Raw genomic sequence first — 20020 nt, forward strand, 5'->3', positions numbered from 1 at the left:
AATATAATGAAATGGTTCTGAGAACCCTGAAATGTTTTTCCTGTTTATTAAAAAGTTCAAAGCCATCGCAAAGTCTTCTTAGCCAGTCAAGTTATATTTCCCGGCGAAGGGAATACCTTACAAGGTGTCCCAGTCTGCTGTCTTTACTTACTAGAATCCTCCCTTTTTGGCCGAAAGGACGAGGCCCAAGAAAGATTTCATTAAGTGCCGGCCGTGGAAGTCCTGCAACATGCAACAAAGGAGCTGCAACAATGCCCCACCAACAGCAACACCAACACGAAGGTTGCACTTCAAGTCATTCAGCCTCGTACTGGCAGTGCAAACTTTTTAAGTGAATTTTTGATTAGATCGGGACGAAACTTTTTGTCGCACAGCCCAGTAAGTGGGGCTGGCGGGAGGGGGAGCGGACAGAGGGGTAACGGTCATAGATATAGTTGCCTTTCCAACTTAAAGTCACCAGTTAGTTGCGCCCTTTTGTAATTTGCGCAAAAGTATATTTATTTGTGCGAAAGGATAATAATAAAATATGCGCTCCAGATAGTGTTGTGCCAGTATTGCAAAGTTGTCCCTGCTTCAGCGTCCGGCCCCGTCCTTTCTAGACCCCTCAGATCCTCAGTCTGTGGAGGGCCAACGAAACTGCACCTACTGCAACTTTTCGCGAACAGTTCACAGTCTGTCTGGCCCATCCCCTGCATCGCTGAAGTTTTGCGCAAAAGTTAATAAAATTATTTGCCACAGACGTTGATAAATATGAAACAAGTCTCTGGTAAATGGCAAATAAATACAGCCAAGGCACCGAAAGGTTCGGGGGCTTTGTCTCTGATATGAAATATTTGCCAAAGTTTTATTGCAATTTTGTGCAAGTAGCTTTTAGTAATTGCTGTGCGGCTGGGAATGGTTTGAGTTCGAAACCGGTAGCTATACTTCTTTATACGATTTCTTGTAATAATATTTACTTAATATTCAATGGCATCTCTCTTCAATCAAATATCGAATAATAAAAAAGGAGAAATTCTTTAAATCGCCAAGCAAATTCCGCTCAACCCTTCTAGGATTTCCATGAGTTCGTCCTTTTTTGCTAGCATATGCATTCCGTGTAGTTATTATTCATTGTCGTGCTTCAGCAAATATCAAATGGAGTCCGGCGAGTGGCTGCCGGGGATTCTTGTTCCCTGCTCTTTCCGCTTCGCTATCCGCCGTATTTTGTTTTCCCCGTTACTTACACTTTGCACATATGACCGGGGCGGAGTGGATTGACGAGGATGGGGGTGTGGTTGCTTTATTGGCAACCCCATAACGACCTCGGCTCACAAAAAAAGGAAATTTTTAATCGAAACATTTGTAGCGTGAAATTGTCGTTATGTTTGTCCTCCTTTTTTAAGCAGCAATATGTTAGGATTTAAATGTGTGCACAGGAAAAGTATCGAATATTGATTGCTTTCTGCTTTATAGAAAATTTCAATAAATTTGCAACTCTGCCGAGCTGCGAAATCTGCTGATGTGTGACATTGATACGCCGGCGAAGGGCGAAAACAGTCATTAGACGGTCGTTAATCATAATTAGCTGGGCTCTGCTCAATCCGCTCAACCCGCTCAGCCCTAGATTTCTTTAATTTGTTAGCCAACAACTTTAAGAAGTAGACGAATCGAATTGCTGTCCATAAATCTCAATTTTCCACAAATTAAGCGACGATATGCCAGGCCGGCCAAACCGAAAGACCTGGCCAACTTCCGAAGCAGGTAACTGAAAGTCACACATCAAGCCCAACTATAACTCAACTCAACTCAACTCAACTCGGTAGTTTCGGCCTCTCTTCTCGCCCGGTGACATCTGCTCAATTTATCGTTATTTTTGGCCTGGTTCAAACAAAAAATCAATTTGCCCCATGATAAAGAACCAAGAGGAGCCAAAAAAAAAAAACATCCGTCCAAAAGAAGACAGCGGCAGAGGGAGCTGCAAAACTTTTGAAGCTGGCAAATCGAACTGTTCCCGTTCCCGTTCCCGCACTGGCAAATCTTCAGACTCCTGGAGCACTCCAGTGATTTATGCCCTGGAAACTGTTTTTGAAATGTGGCTTCAGTCTCGGCCGGCGAGCCTATTCTTCGCTGCTCAGTGCTCCACTGCTGGCCAAAAGTCAAGAAGGGAACACCGAACACAAAACTGTCCAAAGTGTACAAATTGGCCTGGCATGAGTTATTGATGATCTGGGCCGTGAAATGGATGACCGCAGCTCCTCGGCCTCCCAAAGGCAGCCAGACTGAATGACTGACTGAATGACTGACTGACGCTGCGACTGTCCTGGATGTGGGAACAAATGTCAGCCATTTACCAGAAAATAAGTTAAGTTCCACTGGGTCCCAGCTCCAAATGAGTGGGAGTCTGGCTAATTGAGGAATACTTTTATGTAAGAGGACTGCGTTGAGGAAGAGGGAGAGTGATCCATTGAATGGGAAGGTAACATGCCTAGATTTCCGTAGTTCAAATCTTTTTTTGAAGATTACCTTATTTTGTTGTTTGTAACTTGACATAGATTATTATAACATTTTGGAGCGCGAAGAGTTATCCAAAATAATATGTTAACTAAGCTCGATGAGTATATGGTAAACTTTAAGAACTGACTATGATCAAGATATAATATTTTTACGAACATTAAAAGCTTTTTAAATAAAATAAAATATTATATCTAATAAAAAATAACATTAAGTTACAACGCTTGGACTTTTTATATGGATTTATTCTTCAAAATTTTTTAAGGCATACATTTATTGGTTCTTTTTAACTTCATTATAATACCTCGGGTTTCGAAACTTGTCCAAAAGCGTCTTAACTAAACTCAAAATTTTGTGTAAGGTGAAGTCAGACTAAAATCAAGTTATATATTTTAAGAACTTTAAAAGCCTTTTTAAATAAAATAATATAATATATATAGTTAAAAAGTAATACAAAAAATTACAAGGATATCTTCAAGTTTGGATTTGGTCTTCAATATTTTTAAATATCGTTTTTCGGTTATATTTGTAAAATTGTAATTCCGTAAGCATAACTAGGTCTTAGTCCAAAACTACCTTGACCCCTCCTCACAGCGTTAACCTAATTAGCCCAAACCAACTCGGACTAAGACATAACTCATCCGCTCGGCCCATTAAAGCAAATTCCATAAAATATGCATGGGGTGCGCCCCCTTCCCAATTATTACAAGATCATAACTCATGTCAGGGCAGGTCAACGCGAACAAATATGCGAGACTCGCTTATCACGGCGACAAAATCGTGTTATTTAATGTTGTGCTAATTTCTGGCCAAGTCAACAGGACGAAAACACACCCCAGGTGAAAGGATGGGGGATTCCCCATCCAGGTGAAAGTCGTGACACTTTCGTGCGGTCGAACAAACGGAGGCTCATTTCTTGGCCATTTCCGTCAAGTGCCGCGTCTGCGGCTGTGGGACACGAACTATTTATAAATGACCAGACATTTAAGCCAAATGCTTCCGGGTTGGCCAGGCTAAATGCTTGAAAATTATGCTGCCTTGACATGAAAGGGCCAAAAGTCGTACAACACAAAAAATTAACGACAAGCAGAGTGTGGAAAACTGTAAGGTTAGGTTGCCTTTTAAATACGCTTTAAGTGTATAAAACTTTGTTTTAAAATGGTCTGAAACTAATGCTTAGTATTTGTATTTATATAAAATATTTCTACTTATTTTCTGAAGATTCAATTTAAAACTTTCTTCTATCAACAATATATTTTTCATTTTTAAATATATTTTTAGAATTTCACAGAATTGTTAATCAATATTCAAACAGTAATCCTGCACCCTTGACACAGCTCAGCATTAAGTATGCATACCCTTCCCCTTCCAACTTGCACAAGAAACGACGAGTTATGTAAACATTGTGGCCATGCACGGCCAGAAACCGCAGGACAGTGGCTCCTTGGTGTCACTGTGTCAATTGCTCGGCTCCTGCCCAAATAGCAGCTGCTGGCCCGCCCAAATCGACTCGGACTTAATTAAGTTACAACCTCGGGGCGACGGAGTCGAGGACGATACAATTTCACTAATTTCCGTGCAAGGCGACACCAACAATCAGCGGCCGGCGAATGTTAAATGCTCGGTCCACTAACTGGTCACGAGTTAATAAATATTGTCCGTCGGCGCACCCAGACGAAGGCGGGCAAACAGAAACAGAAACAGGAACAGAAACAGAGACGTTCCAGGCGTTAAAAGCCCCGAAATGAACGGTCAATATATGGCGGGGGGGGCATAAATAATATTTAGGGGTTGGCTGCCACCCCCCAAATTGCCACTTTCCCCATCCCGCTTTCGCTGATGTCGTCTAGCGTGTTTGAGCAGCATTTCCGCTGCGTTTTGTTCTGTTTGCTTTCAATTAACCAAAACTGGACATGGACATCGCTTCGCCCAATTGGACGCTGCCCTTTTTGTATTTATATGCCAGCCTGGTTTGGCTGATGGTCGCGAACTGCCTGCTAATTGAGTGCTTGCCAGACATTATGTTTTCGGAAACTGAGCAAACTGTCCGATGAAATATGATTGAAAGTGTAAATAGATATTTTATTAGCATGGGAATCTGCTGGGGGCTATTAGGTTGGGAATTAAATTATAATTTTTGTATAATGGGATAAAGATTTGTTTTTGATGGGCGTTAGATGCTTGTTTTGCATTGAAGTTTATTTTAACTTCTGCGGCTTTAAAATAATAGAAATTAATAATCCTTTGTTTGGCATTTGTAGCACCCCATAGCCCAACTTCTTGACATGTCAGTGCCCAGTTCATCATCTCACATACAACTCTTGTCGCCTTTAATTGTCCTGCCAGCTAATGAATCCCCGCTGACAGTTTAATAAGTCCAATGCTGCAAGCGGAATTGGATTTATCGGACACTTTCCAGCTCATCGCTTCGACACCGCTCTTTGGGGGTTTCAATGACCACTTCCCGGAACCGTAAAGACAGTCAGTCAGTGGTCAGTGGTCGGTGGATAGCCGCCAGCACTTCCAACCGACCGGCCAGGGATAAACTTCAAAACCCCACCCGGATCCTTGGGAAAAGGAGGCCAACTGTGGTCCGAGTGGCCAGCCCTTGCTTGACTTTTGCACCACCCACTTCAGCTCTCGAGCTCGTACAATAATCTTGATTTCGTGGTCAATTGAATTCTTAACTTTTCAAAGCCCGACACACAACAGCCAAGGATATCTCGAGGGCGTGTCCTGCCCACGGATGACAGTGCAAAGTAGCTGGCCAGCTGGACCAGCAGTTGGGCAGTTGAGCATCGCTTGCCAAATTGCGATTACTCAACAACAGAAGAGGCGGCTGACTGAGTAGGAAACGATTTGGCCATTGCCTACTTATTGGCCATTGATTTCTGAAAAATGGGCCAGGCCAAGAGGAGGCCAATTTGTGGGCCAATTTAATGCGTTATGATCTTTACGAGGGGAGCTGCTCCTTGGATCCTTTCGCTGGCCTTGCCTGGTGCCGTCGATTACATTTCGAGCCCCTCCACCGAGGCGAGACCGAGTCATTTGCCATAACACTTTGCTTCCACCCTCCGTCCCCTTCCATTGTAGTAGTTTTTGTTTCGTGTTCGAACATCTTTATGGGTAATTAAAACTTTTGCCCATTTTTGCCTGAAAGTTGGTTTTTGTTTTGCCCATTTCCCATCTGATTCTAAATCCCAATCCGAATACCAATCCCATTCCCAGCCCTTGTCCCATCCACATTCACTTCCTGTGTTCTAGGCAAATTTATTGCTGTTCAATAATACCAATTTTTGGCCTTTCTTTTGCCCGAGATGCCAACAGATGTGTTGGCGAACTATTTCGCCCAGAATAGTTTTCGGAGCACGTTTGTGTTCACACTCGAGTGTTCCACATTATTGAAATTGAAGCGCGGTAATGTGTCTGCAATATTTGGTCTGGGCTTCCCGTTCCGGCCAACTTTTGGCATTCCGCGTTTGGCAAATTATTTTCGCCTGCCAATGTTCCGCGCTTATCTTCCCAACTTTGGGGTTATTTGTGGCTCCGAACTTCGTGTAACGTTCCGCCAAGTGCATTTTCTTCATATCGATAAGAAGGGCTAATAGTGGGTGGGAAAACTCCATTCAGAAAGGTCTAGGCAAAGTATCAATACCAAAGAAATCAAATACAACCGAATATTAAGCTGAACATTATATTATATTATTAATTCCTTAAATGCGAGAAATTTCTGAGAGCAACAGATAATGCCCAAGCATTAGCTAAAGCTGAGTTTATTAAGCTGAGATGGAAATTCTCCTTAGATCTAAATATAGGCACTCAAAGTTTAAATCTGCTCAGCTCAGAACTGGGTCTGAACCCACTGAAGCATAGACCTGTGAATGAACTTATTGTCGTAATCAGCAGGCAGTCGTGGCCAACTCTTAACCCATTCTCAAACCATAGGAAAACGCCCAGCATCCAGCTTTCCGGCATTATCTTTCGGGTGGAAAGGGAACACGGCCTTATCGGCCAAATTTTCGAGTATTAACGCATCGTGGGGAAACTTCCGCTTGTTTGCCGAGCGGCTTAAAAGACTCACAAGCACACACACACACACTCACACTCACATACACACCAACACTCGCAACACACACCCACATCCGCCAGAACAAGACAAATTGCAGATTGGTAGACTCGCCTGCTCCGCCAACTGGGATTCCCCTTCGGGCGCGTGGAACAAAGGTAAATCCATATTTTATTTTGATTATTTTCCGGCGCCTCGGCAGGTGTCGATTTCGTATGATTTTTCTTTGGGGCGAAATTAAATTTAGCCAGGGACTTGCGCCGCCCCTCTCCCCCGCCCGCACACTCAAATCAGCGTCAATCAATTTTGGTCGCTTTCGTCAGAGAAAAACAAGCCTCAGACGCCGACCAAAAAGTCTCCCTTTGTGATGGGAAAAATTATTGAATTTGTCAACGACTGCCGCAGGCGGAGCCGGAGTCGAAGTGAGGGCTTTAAGTTTACCGGCCCAGGACCAGAATTAAAGAGCTGCGAGATTTATGCGACTGTTGTAGGTGTCAGGCAAACAGAATTATGTTTGGAAACGATTTTCCACCTTTGCCGTCATACATCATCAGGGGGTTGTGAGTTGTGTGTGGGCAAAACAACCCTCCAACGTTAACAAATTTCTTTGCGACGTTTTTAAATTTCGTATTTCTATTTTTTTTCATCTTTTTTTTTTTTGTTTGTGTGATGTCGGAGGGAGCGGCTAATGTAAATCGCATGTGTGTGTATGACCTACGCCTTATTTAGTGAAGCGCCCCAAACGCCAAATCCCAGAGCCAAGTGATTTGTTGACAAAGAAATTTTTTAATAATTCAGCAAAGTCAGGAGCGAGCGGAAATCTCATTCAGCATAAGTGATGATGTAATTTTCGCTAAAAATTGAAAAAATCTCCACGCAGGCAAGAGCGATTTGGGGTAGTAGCTACGGTAACCCCTCACGTAAAATATGTTGCAACAATATGTTGAGTTAGAGCTGCGTGTGTTGTGCTCCTGACGATGATGAATGGGGCACGCATGCACTGATTCCACTGACGGACTGGCTGACAATCCCGTCACGAATCCTGGCGAATTATATGACCCTTCGAAGGTCCTCGTAGCTACTTTATCATTTGGAAAAGGAGTTGACGTTGGAGTTCATAATGAACCGGAGAGCGAGAATCGTCAGGTAGCTTTTAAACATCTATGTATAGTGATTGTTCCTCACAGTTTTTATCTTTTTATCCAGTTTCTATTGTCATATTTACTGAAGTACTCAGAGAAATGATTTCCTATACTATTCAATAAATGGGATATCCATTACTCCAGGTTTGTTAACTAGAACTCAATAAAACAGAAATTGCAGGCGAGTGAACTCTGTAATAGTTAGCCATTACCAAACCTGCAATGGTTGAACACTTCCCCAAACTCAGGAAACACCCTTGATGATTCAATGTTCTCCGCAGGGGAAAGAAAGACTTTCTCGCCCCTTCAAACGTAATGCCCCCTTGAAAATGATAGTCGGAAGCTGGACAACTTTTAATGCCTGCTGTCGATGGTCATGTGCATAGCTCATTAGTTTTCGCCTAATTTGAAAGGCAGGCGTTAGGTTTGGATCGGTTCCTGGCCTGGCCAAATGGAATTCAATCAATTTCCATTTATTTCGATAGCGAGTGTCGCACCACCAAGGGCCACAAAAGTGGGGTCCACAAGCGGGAGCTGAAAAATTTCTTAATTATCCTGACGTGACGCTCGTGGGGGCGGCTTGGTTGACAAGCTTTTTAGCCTCCGCCGCTTTTTCCTCCCTTGCCAATTTGTGGGCAGTCTGTTTGCTTAATGCTTGCGGACAAAGCAAGACAAATGAGTCGGAATCGCTAAGGGAAAATGTGCAAGTAAAATACTTTAGGCTGGTGAGAAATGCAAGGAAAATCTGCTAAAGTAAGTCCTGGACTTCGCTTCTTGACATTCGAACATAATTTAAACGCATACAATTTGATTGAAAGCAAATCGCTTCTCCGAAAGTAATCCCAGTTGAAAACAATATGCCATAAATGTCAATACAACAATAAACTGAGCCATGGAGCCAATGGAAATCCCCAAAACATTCTCCATCAGAACCGCCCAAGGCGGTAAAGGATGAGAATAGTGAAAAGCGTATAATCTGCTTATCAAGGGGCTGCAGCCCTTTTTGTCCAAGGACTCCATATCCTGTTAGGGACGAGCGCCTCTCTGTCAAGGAAAATGAAATGAAAATTTTAAACAAAAGGGAAGTGAAAATTTGATTTGCATTTCTAGCATAAGATGAAGTTGAAATACAATTGTTCTCAATTTTAGGTTTCATTACGCCTTTGTCTTATTTTCTTTTTTAATACATCACAGGGCATTCAATTCACAAAAGAGCAATCTCTTCAACTTCCGTTTAGTTTTTGTTTGAAAAATTGGGTAAACAAATGCATTTGCATTTTTCTTTTCTAAAAAGTTTCGTAAATTTTCACATTTTTTTTCATTGTATGAAAAGGAGTCAAGGAATTTGCGGTTGGGTTTTTTGCTCAAAACAGTTGTTTCTTTCCGTTTAAAAGGGGTTTATTATGCATTCCGTAACATATATGTTACTTAAACGTGTAGCTCATGGACAAGGCAGGTAAAATAAAATAAAAAATAAATATACCTATGTCAAAATAAACATTTTTGGAGTTTTGTGGTATATGAATACTGACAATAAGCAATTAATATTCAGTGCAAGATATTTCTGTAAATTATTCCCTTTCAGCCAACACTTGATTATGCAAGACCATTTATACCTCGGGTACAAAAAAGTGCATCTTGCTTCGATAAATAAAGGGCACTTGTAAGGCAAAGGGAAGTGAACAGAATCTGTAAGTTAAATCTGAATGGACCAAAAGCTGAAACAAGAGCAACAGTCGAAAGGGAAACAAACTGAGGAACTGGACAAGATACCGAATCCAAGATGCAGAGGCTTTGCGCCTCAATTATAATGAGAAAAGCAAACGAATTGGAAATAATTTTCAATTCACTTGTTTCCCACCTACTTTCGTGGGTCTTTCCTGCTTATTCGGTTTGCGATCTTCAAATATTTATGCGCCCTTTGTGTTCATTATTTATTTGCATGCATCCCGAAATTGAAATCAGAAACAGAAACCCCGAATCAGACGCACCTTTTGGGCCAACTGGCAGCCCCTGGGTAAGTCGAGGGTACCAGGCGATTGATAAAGCCGTTAATGTTTTTAAGGGACCGAGGATCTCGTGTCTGTAGGAGTGGCTTGTTTGCCAACGATAAACCAAACTCCTGCGGCAAAATAATGAATTATTTATGTAAGCCAGAAAACGGAGGGCAGCCAAATGCATAACTGAATGAAAACGTTAAGGCAGAAATTAATTGGGCTGGACTACCTAAAGGAAGGCGGGTATAAATCCAAAATGCAGCTCACAAGAATTTGATTTGATGGTCAAGTGTTTCTTAGGCAAACGAAATAAGCATTTGGAAAACGAAATACAAAATAATGCTTTGAACTCCTTTGGCTAGTAATGATATAAAAGAATGATAGCACTTTTATATCTGATATAATAAGTGTATTAATATCAATATACAAAATCTAAAATGCATTTTGCAAAATATATTACAAACTATGTCATTTTTATACTTGATATGATATTATATATAATTATCAACATACATAATTAATATGGCGAAATATTGCAAACATTTGTTCTGAGTTAATTCTGAATATGACACGTAAGATGCATAGATTATATAGTGAAATGTTGAAATAAATTTCAATTGTATGATTGCTGGGATTCACAGGGATTTCAAACTCGTGGACGCTTGGGATCCCTCTCAGGCTCCGTCTCCATGCGGCGATTGGAGATCGGTGGAGATTTTAGACGTCGCTTGTTCTTCGGCTGGGTTAACTTGAACTGGAGGCCATTAGAGGTTTGGTTCGGACCACCACGGCCCTGGGAAGGGTGTTCCTTCAGTTGGCGCTCGTAGAACTTGACCGTGATGGGCCGGTAGGCCCCGTTGATGCGGCGCTGGTCCATGGCGAGCTTGGCCGCCTTGGCGTCCTTGAACTGCTCGTATCGCACGAAGGCCACGCCACAGCCCTGCTTGGTGACCTTGTCCCGCATGATATTCACGTCCAAGATGGGGCCGTAGGGGGAGAAGAGGTCGTGCAACCCTTGCTCATCCATGTAGTTCGGCAAGTGGGCCACGTACAGGTTGGCGTTCCTGTTATCCTGCCCCGAGGGCCTGGCGTGGGACACTTTCAGGCGCTTGCCGCGGATCTGGTGTCCATCCAACTCGTTCTGGGCCGCCGCCGCCTGGCGATTGGACACGAAGTCCACGAAGCCGTAGCAGCAACTTTTGCCCGTGACGGAGTTGCGGATGATCTTGGACTTGCGGATCTCGCCGAATCTGGAGAAGATCGCGTGCAGCTCCGCCTCCTTCATGTCCTGCGGCAGGAAGTTGATCATGAGGTTCGTACGGTCTCCACGTCCGGCGAATTGCGATACCTTGGGCGCCTCCTGACTTCCGGCTTGGAAACTGCCGTATCCGGCGTAACTCCATTGCACCATCTGGATTTTGGGCTCCTTGGAACCGGGCACATTAGTTATTTTTTGCTTCCGGCCATTGGTGTGCCGACCAGGTGGAGATGAGAAGTTTATGAATGACTTTATTCTGGAGCTGTCCACGCTTTCAAGCCATAAAATAAAAAATATAAAACAATTGCAAATTAAAAGTTTTCGCAAACACAAAACACCTACTTAGAAGAACCCATTTTCAATATTTGACAAAATCAAAAATAAATTGCGACTGAGTGAAAGCTCCTCACAGATGTAATTTTTGCTTTTTTTTCCAAAGCTTGCCAATACTGTCGCTGGATTTCTATATGTCAAAAGTTGTGTGGTGGTGGACATTGTCGAAAAAACAATGTTAGAAAAGGTAAGAATATTAATTAAAATATTAGGCAGGACTATTTAATTTCGAAAATAGAGTCGAAGATCCTAGTAAGATGTAGTGTTGTATATCATATCAAATGTTATAAAATAAAATAATAACAATGACATTATTCACCTAAACATTCACCTAATAACGGCAGTGCCTTTTCCTACTTTTGGAGGCTGGATGCAAATTAAATGAAATCAGCTGGATGCCATCGCTGATTGGGCTAAAAAGTTAGCGTGCCAAGACAAAATGAAACCCTTTATGTGCGCAAGGTGCAAAAGTTTCTGAAAAGTTTTCCACCTGTTATTTATTTGTTTGCTGATTATGGAATTTCAACGTTGCCGATTCGCGAAGTTGGCAGTACTGCACTGAGGAATGCGAAAACTGGGCAGGTGAAAATTAAATTAAATTGGATGTTTTCAATTGGGAACACTCGAACTTATTGAATGGGCTGCGTGGTGATCGGCCATCGAATATCCACTGAGTTTTCTGCCACGATTTGCCAAAGTAAACTTGTTCATTATTTATTTTTGTTTTATTTAGCCTCATATTAATTAATTTCCATTTCCGTTTTGTTATCCTGGCCACGCCGATTTTTACCTTCATGCTGACTAGACAATTAATCAAGTTTAATTACTCGAACGGTGCGGTGCGTTAGGAGGCCGCCGGCTCCTTATCCGCCCGCTGCTCGAGGACTCCCCCAGGAGATCAGCCCGGTGTGGTGGGCATCTGCATTAATCACCGGAATATGCTTACATTTCTCAGCGCCATGTGTGGGGGTGGGGGAGCGGGCCAGAACTGGGCAGGGCGCAGATAAAACTCGCCATTAAAAGACGCCTCACGTAAACAATACATCTGGACGAGGTGGGTCGTTTACATATTTTCACAGCGAATAGCTTAGCGGCGGTATAATTGTACGATTTAAAACCTTTTTTCTGTATACCAAAAAACTGAAGGACAAATGATTTACAGGGATATATTTTACCTGATTCTGGAGATTTTAATTCTTTAATCTTTTGTTAAATGTTTTTTAGGTCAGTTTATAACTTTTTTTCCCTTAATTTCACTTATACTTCAAACAGGTTTAGCTCCTAAAGCTTTTACAACTCCAAATCATTTAAATACAAATTTTATTAACTTCACATAATGGAAAATCATTACATCATAAATTCATAGAAGGTTATGCATGCTAGTTCTACATGGTTGTTTAACAATGGAGCTTCGTGTCGAAGCAAGTTACTAATAATAAAAATGTTATACATATTGGCGGATCACACAACAAATACGCAAGTTCAGTTTTCAGTTTGACTACAAACTTAAGGTGTGCTAACAGTGGCTGTGAAAAATGTTCATAGGTCATATGAACCAACGGGAAATTCATTTAGCATTTACTAAAAGTTAAGCCTCAAATCTACAGAATGCTACGTAATTTGTCTTAGCTATACCATCTAGACCCCATCCGGGATTCCTAGACTTCCTTAGCATCGATGATCTCGAAGTGCAGATCGTACTGCTGGTCGAAACCGATCAGACAGTCGGACATCAAGTACAGAGTGAGCTGCAGACGTCCGCGACGCGGCGTTGCCTGGAACGATATGCGGTTGGAGCAGCGCTGGCCGCGAATGGACACCCGCTTCATGGCCAGCAGCTCATCGCTGGCCTGGGAGCCGAGGGTCAGGAACCAGGCTTCGTTCTTGGGCTTGGGGTATTTGGGGCAGTGCACCGTGTAGCTTTGGCCGCCAGTTCTCCGCTGTCCACTGGCATTGAGACGCTGCAGATTCACTGTGAGGACGTAGTCCTCGTTGGCATGCAGTGGCATCCATTCCGCCTTTGTGCCGCCGGAAAGTGACAGCGGTCGCTTGGCGTACTCATCCTCCATATAGCGACCCTCTACCGATATTTGCAATGCTATCTCGGGCAAATCTTGAATAACCTGCAAGGTTTACATGGACTTTTTAGAGATTTATCCAAGGTTAAACGTATGGTAGACTTACCTTGTACATCTGTTCGATCTCGTGCTCCTCGAAGGCATCTCGCAGGGGTCTGGCCAGCACTTCGTACTCCCTTCGGCACAGCTCCTTGAGCACGGGCAGCGTCAAGTAGTCGTGATCATCGTGTGGTATGTTCAAAAAGGCGTCGAGATTGTCCTCGTTTACTGACGGGAGTGTGAGGAATTCGCTGCCGTCGAACCAGCGCGCCTGGATGACGCACTGCATCAGCTGCTGCACCACCAGCGTCGTGGACAGCCATCCACGTTCCGCCGTGTAGTCCACCATGGCCTGCATCACTCGGGTGGCATTGTCCAGCGCCGACTTTGTGTCCGTCAGGTAGTCCGAATTGGGAAGCGACTGGCGGCTGAAGTGGGCCTGGAGTAGCAGGAACGTCTTGGTGTACGGCGAGTCCCAGGAGGCGGACGGAGGCCTGAAGCGACTCATCTCGGCCAACTGCTCGTTGTACTTGTCCTCGTTGTGCCGGACGGGTTGCTGGTCGAACTCGTAGGAATCGGCAATGGCGAGCAGCACCTCCTTGGTGCTCATGCCCGGCTGCAGGTCCTCCAGAAAGTGCTTCATTGTGCGGTACGACAGGTAGTAGTAGGAACTGATTCGCCCCAGGAAGGTGGGCACCAGGCATCCGTCCCGCTCCACCAGACAGGCGGCCCCCGAAAGTTCGTAGACCACGCGCTCCACCAGGCTGGACATGAAGGCGTTCACATTCTCCGGCTCCACGCCCTGCAGCTGGTAGTACGAGGGATTGCGGAGCAGCCGCCTGAAGAAGTACGTCCACGTGAGGTAGTCCAGGGCAGCCTGCTTTGACTGCACCGTTCCGGCCACAATCTCGGCGTTGATGTGCTCCGGCAGCACTCCCAGCAGGCTGGACTCCACGGGGAACGGATCGTAGAGGAACTTCTTGTAGAAGTTCTTCTTTTCGTCGTGCACCAGGACCACGGCCACGCCTTCGTTGTCGAACTGCGGTCGGCCAGCGCGGCCCATCATCTGGAGCACGTCCGTGATGGGCATGTCCACGTACTTCTTTACCTTGCCGTCGAAGTACTCGGTGCCCTTGATCACCACCAAGTGGGCGGGCAAGTTGACGCCCCAGGCCAGCGTGGCGGTGGCCACCAGCACCTGGATCTTCCGGTTGAGGAACAGCTCCTCCACGCACTTGCGGTCCTGCTCCTGCAGACCGGCGTGGTGCAGCCCAATGCCGAAGGCCAGGCAGAACTTGAGGTTCTGGTCGCGGATGTTCTGCAGGATCAGCTCCATTTCGTGCTCGGCGATGTGCAGGAACTGTTTGGGATTGGAGTCGCCGGCCACAAACGTGATGAGGTCCAGGGCAGTGAGTCTCGTCTGTCGACGCGACGAGACGAACACGATGGTCGGCTCACACGGGGAGTAGGTGCGGATGGCCTGGAATGTGGGCCGGTTCATGGTAGCCATGCGGGGGCAGTAGTGTTTTCCCGGGAAGCCGTTGATGTGCACCTGCAGCGGCACCGGACGCACCGACGGCTTGAAGTTGTACAGACCCATTTTGGTGATGCCCAACCAGTTGGCCAGGTCCTGGGCGTTGGCCAGGGCTGTGGACAGTCCAACGATTCGGATGGACCGCCCCGTGTGGGAGCTAATGAAGTTGGTGCGCGAGACAATCACCTCGATGACCGGTCCGCGATCCTCGCCCAGCAAGTGAATCTCATCGATGACGATCAGCGACACATGCTGCACGTACTCGCGCGTCTGCCAGGAGCGACTGATGCCGTCCCACTTCTCCGGCGTGGTCACGATCAGCTGTGACTCCCGGATGGCCTGGATGTCTGGCGTGACGTCGCCCGTCAGCTCCACCACCTTCAGGCCCAGCGAAGAGCGCTGGAAACGCTGCTCCCAGTCCGAGATGCGCTCCTTGACCAACGCCTTCAGCGGAGCAATGTACACCACCTTGCACTTGGGGTTCTGGTTCAGGGCTCTGAAGATGGCTATCTCCGCCACAATGGTTTTGCCACTGCCGGTGGGAGCGCCCAGGAGCACGTTGTTGTCGGTGTGGTAGAGGCAGTGGAAGATCTGCGTCTGGATGGGGTTGAAGTGCGAGAACTTGTAGAGGGACTCGTAGAGGACGTTCTTGAGGCAGCTGACTGGCAGCGGGCGGAGGGGCAGAAGTTCCGTCAGCGGCGGATGGTGCTCCGGCAACACCAGATGCTGGAAGGACAGTGGGATGCAGGTGGTGCTGCCGAGCCAGCTGTCGCTGCTCACTCGGATGTAGTATTGCGGCGGCAGCGGCTCCTTCAGCGGGATGGTCATCACCAGCTGCTGCGCCTGACCGCTCATCACCAACTTCCGGGTGACCTGGAACAGCTCCGAGTGGTAAATGTAGTTGGACTCGGGATCCTCGATCCACAGCCAGAAGCTCTGGCTCGTCTTGCCGTGAACGCGATCGTTCCACGTGAAGCTGGGCCAGATGTCCACCTTGATGCGCAGCACCGTCCGGGTGATGGGCTGCAAACTGGCCTCCACCTCCAGCATGGGCAACTCTTGGGCCGAGCGGATAACCAGCTCGGCGTAGCGATCGCTTCGCAGCCACTCCTTTAGTTCCCGCTGCTCCATGTCCCGCAGTCGGTAGACACTCAGGCCGCGTCGCTCCAGCTTGTCGATGGTTTCCGCATTGATGGCTGGGAACTGTCGCAGGTGGCTGTCGAGGTCCCATTGCCGCCGCTCAAACATCTTGCACAGCTGCAGCATGCGCCCGGCCAGGACCGCATTATTCTGCCTCAAAACAATCGAGAACAGGGCCCTGGTAATTCTGCCTATGTTTGTGGTGATGTAGGACATGTCGGAGCTCAGTGAGAAGGACTTCACGTACCCATTGGACAGGTATGTCTGGATGAGAATGTTGACCTGGCAAGGAATGGAATAGTTATAAAAATGTAAGCACATTATGTAAAGTTTGGTGGTTACCTTGCCGTGGATATTCTCACTGCCTCCGTAGGGCTTTATCTTGCAGTAGTAGCTCCTCAGCTCGTCCAGCTCCTCCATCTCATCGTCGCGCACCTTGAGCTGCTGGAACTCCTGCGCCTGAGAAATCATGGCCAATATCTCAGCCTCGTTCATGAATGGCTTCATCAGCTCATTGAAAGTCTCCACAGTGTCGTACTTGATGTAGAAATGCGAGGCAGTGCGACCCAAGTCGGTTATATTCATGTCCATGGTGCGCTGGTTGAAGCGCATCATCCGAGCCTTGTCCAGACTCATCGAGGCAGTCATGATGAGAGCGCGCCGTCGGGCTTCTAGTGTGGGATCCTTCTGCAGTTCCGCATACTCGATGCCGTACACATGGGGATTGATTCGCATTCGCACAAACAGGTAACTAAAGAGTAGTATTCAACCAAAATAAGAATGATATTGCATGGAAAGTGCAAGTACAGATCAACTCACGTGTAACTGAGCCACTCGATTGCTTCCTCCACATTGGTAATGGTGCCCAGACCGATCTCCGCATTGAGATTGTCAGCCAGGCAATTGACAAAGTTGGACTCGATGGGGAATTGATTGGTCAGCAGCGAGAGATAGTGGTTCAGTTTGTCATAGCTGGTGATGATGGTGCCCACTCCGCTCTTGTCGAATTGGGGGCGACCGGCGCGTCCGAAGATCTGCAGCACATCGAGAATGCCCAGGTCCACGAAGCTGCCGTGCTTGGCATCGTAGATGTCCGTACCGCGGATAATGACGGCGTGGGCCGGCAGATTGACGCCCCAGGCGAGGGTGGCCGTGCAGACTAGCACCGAGATGTGGCCTTCGACGAAGTACTTCTCGACCATCTGACGGTCGGCGCGCAGCATGCCCGCATGGTGCATGGCCAGGCCGCAGGAGAACAGGTCCACCAGCTGCTTGTTCCGGCTCCTTTGAATCGAGCGCATGGCCAGGCCGTGGGCCACTGAGTCGTTGGGCAGGAATATGGCACTGGTATTGTTCTGCTGGGCCAGCTCGCGAATCACGTTCGCCGTTCGCACAGTGGCGTTTCGGGCGTGCACGAAGACCATGACTTGGTGACCCTCCTTCACCATCTCGGCGCACTTCTGGTAGCAGCACTGGTCCATGTCGGCGATCTGCTGCAGTGGCTTGACCGACTTGATGCCCACGAAGTTGGTGTCCAGCGGAACAGGGCGGAAGCGGGAGTCGAAATAGAAGAGGCCCTTCATGGGATTCACGCGCAGGAAGTGCGCCACATCGATGTAGTTTGGCAGGGTGGCCGACAGGCCAACAATGCGGATCATGGACTGCGAGGACTCCACGAGGCGGAGGGTGCGTGCCACCAGGGCCTCCACCACCGGACCTCGTTCGCCGTGCAGCAGGTGAACCTCATCAATAATTAGCAATTTTACCAGGCTAATCAGAGCCACATCGCCGCTGCCTGATAAGGAAATTGGGTATTACCAAACTCTCATTTCGATTAAGATAACTTACCCTTCCTGGTGACCACATCCCACTTCTCCGGCGTGGTGACCAGTATCTGGGTGGCGGCCATCTCCGCCTTGGTCAGCTGCATGTCGCCCGTCAGTTCGCGCACAACGATTTGCAAGGATTTCAGACGCTTGGAGAAGTTATCAACCATTTCGGAGGCCAGCGCCTTCATCGGCGCTATGTAGACGATCTTGAACTCGTCCCGGTTGATCACTCCCTGCTCCAGGTGACAGCGGATCGTGTGCACAATGGACAACATGGCCACGTTGGTCTTTCCGGCGCCCGTGGGCGCACACACCAGCATGTTCTCGTTGCTGTGGTAGGCCACCGGATAGACCACTGACTGGATGCGATTTAGTTCCTTGCAGTTGGCAAAGGCCAGTCTGCCCACGTCGTCCAGTTCCTCGATCTTGATGCGCTTGTTGCCGACAGTCAGCGGCGGAGGTTCGCTCGCCGGGATCTTGACCTCCTCCCACTGCTTGCTGTCCACCCGCTGGGCATTGTCGGGCAGGGTTATCCGACTGCCGCCAATGAAGCCGGCGTGCTGCTTGGCCAGCAGCTGGCTGTCGAACACATAAGGGTAGTGGATGGGCTGGTTGTGCGAGGAGTGCTTGTAGTCCGCCTTGGCCGCTTTGGTGCTGAGCAGCAATGGCTCCCGTTGGGCTGCCTCCAGCAGCTTCCGCTGGTGCTGCATGCGCAGTTGCTGGACGGACACGGCCACCGCACAGTTCGGGTCGTCCTCGGGCTCCTCGTCCTTGATGCTGCGCATGATGCGCTGCAGCTTCTTCTCCTCGCGGCGCTGCATCTTGCCCAGCTGCTTCTCCTGGGCCGACTGCACCACCACGGCGCTGGCCACAGTGGGCCGTCTTTCAGCCGCTGCTCCTCCACTGGCCGCCGTCTGGATGCGCTTCTGTTTCACCTCCTTGACGCGCCGGGATCGAGTGGCAAACTGATCCAACTGCCGGGCCACCTTGTCCCGATCCTGGAGCAGCTTTCCCACCAGCTCGAAGTGGTCGAAGCCCAGGAGCTCCATGAGCTCGTTCTGCAGCTCCTCACTGCTGCGCTTGGAGCCGAGAATGTCGCCCACGCGGTTCAACAGGTGCTCGTCGTCCAGTTTCTCGGAGATCCCCAGCAGGGTCTGCAGCTCCGGACTCAGCTTGGCGGCCTCGGAGCTCTTGGACGCCGACGGGGCGGACTTGCATTTGTACTTCATGGAGAACTTGTTGACGGTGCGGTTCTTGAGCAGGGCATCCGGGGCGAGGTCCGTCAGCAGGCCGATGTCCATCCACTCCGAGGGCGTGCACAGGACGTGGATGTGGGCGCCCCACAGGGGACCCACTCCGGGAGCCCGGCGTTGCGCCTGCTGCCAGCGTTTCAGGGCGGCCCGCTCGTGCTCCTCCAGCAGATCGCCGATGGCCAGGACGCAGTCGTGGATCTGGGTGCGCTTGCGGTCGAAGGTCTGGCCGAACATGGCGTGCAGCCGGTGCGTGGTGGCCACCAGGAGCACACGCTGCTCGAGGAGCAGCCAGAAGAGGTAGAGGGCGGCGTGCTCCACCACCTGTGGCTGCTCCTCGTAACCCATGCACTCCTGGACCAGGTTGCGCAGCTTCTGCAGCTGCACCTTGGCGGCGGGCTGCTTCGACGGTGGCACCTGGGCCAGCAGCTTGGCAATGGTCTGCTCCTCCTTGCTGCAAACATGTGGTTAGTGCAATTTCACAGCTGGTGAAATCATAACTTACTCATGGTTGTGGCTGTGTGTCGTCGTGGACGCGCTGGCAGTGGAGGAGGTTCGCGCCTGGCGCAGCACGCTGAAGCGGCGGCTCCGCGCCTCCAGCTCCGTTTTGGTGCGCAAGGATGCACTCAGTCGCGGCGGCTCCCACATATCCTTACTTTTATCCTTATTTATTTATTGTATTATTTTTTTTATTTTTTAGAGGTGGACACATCTATGCCAATATCGACATGCCAATATCGATGTCATCGATGTTTCCAAATACCGGTTCTATGGATGTTTGGCAGAGACTATCGATATTTACCAGTCTCCTCTATTAGTTCGACGCTTCGCTAACTTTCGCTGTTAGTTCGACGTTTCGCTAAC

At 47.9% G+C, this 20020-nt stretch overlaps 2 protein-coding genes across 2 annotated transcripts; both read right to left on the bottom strand.

Annotated features, from left to right (window-relative positions):
- Positions 1 to 10187: 10187 nt before the first annotated feature.
- Positions 10188 to 11443, bottom strand: LOC108140447 (ELAV-like protein 4). The gene is made up of 2 exons (XM_017263178.2): positions 11296 to 11443; positions 10188 to 11224 (listed from the first exon to the last, which is right to left on the bottom strand). Exons 1-2 carry the CDS (start codon positions 11307 to 11309, stop codon positions 10342 to 10344), a joined length of 897 nt encoding a protein of 298 aa, XP_017118667.1. The 5' UTR covers positions 11310 to 11443; the 3' UTR covers positions 10188 to 10341.
- A 1146-nt stretch (positions 11444 to 12589) lies between these two features.
- LOC108140521 (activating signal cointegrator 1 complex subunit 3) lies at positions 12590 to 19888 on the bottom strand. Its single transcript, XM_017263331.2, has 6 exons — positions 19662 to 19888; positions 17926 to 19610; positions 16897 to 17872; positions 16420 to 16828; positions 13471 to 16359; positions 12590 to 13409 (listed from the first exon to the last, which is right to left on the bottom strand). The coding sequence occupies exons 1-6, from the start codon at positions 19802 to 19804 to the stop codon at positions 12945 to 12947; spliced, it is 6567 nt and encodes a 2188-aa protein (XP_017118820.1). The 5' UTR covers positions 19805 to 19888; the 3' UTR covers positions 12590 to 12944.
- Between the last annotated feature and the right edge of the window lie 132 nt (positions 19889 to 20020).

The sequence above is a fragment of the Drosophila elegans genome, unplaced genomic scaffold (genome assembly GCF_018152505.1).
Source record: "Drosophila elegans isolate 14027-0461.03 unplaced genomic scaffold, ASM1815250v1 contig_476, whole genome shotgun sequence".
NCBI classification, from domain to species: domain Eukaryota; kingdom Metazoa; phylum Arthropoda; class Insecta; order Diptera; family Drosophilidae; genus Drosophila; species Drosophila elegans.

Excerpts from the sequence above, each read along its gene's own strand:
- LOC108140521 (XM_017263331.2), bottom strand. The coding sequence starts at position 19,804 with ATGTGGGAGCCGCCGCGACTGAGTGCATCCTTGCGCACCAAAACGGAG. Across the intron at positions 19,611-19,661 it reads ACACACAGCCACAACCATGA|CAAGGAGGAGCAGACCATTG; the intron begins GTAAGTTATGAT and ends ACATGTTTGCAG. Across the intron at positions 16,360-16,419 it reads GTGAGAATATCCACGGCAAG|GTCAACATTCTCATCCAGAC; the intron begins GTAACCACCAAA and ends ATTCCTTGCCAG.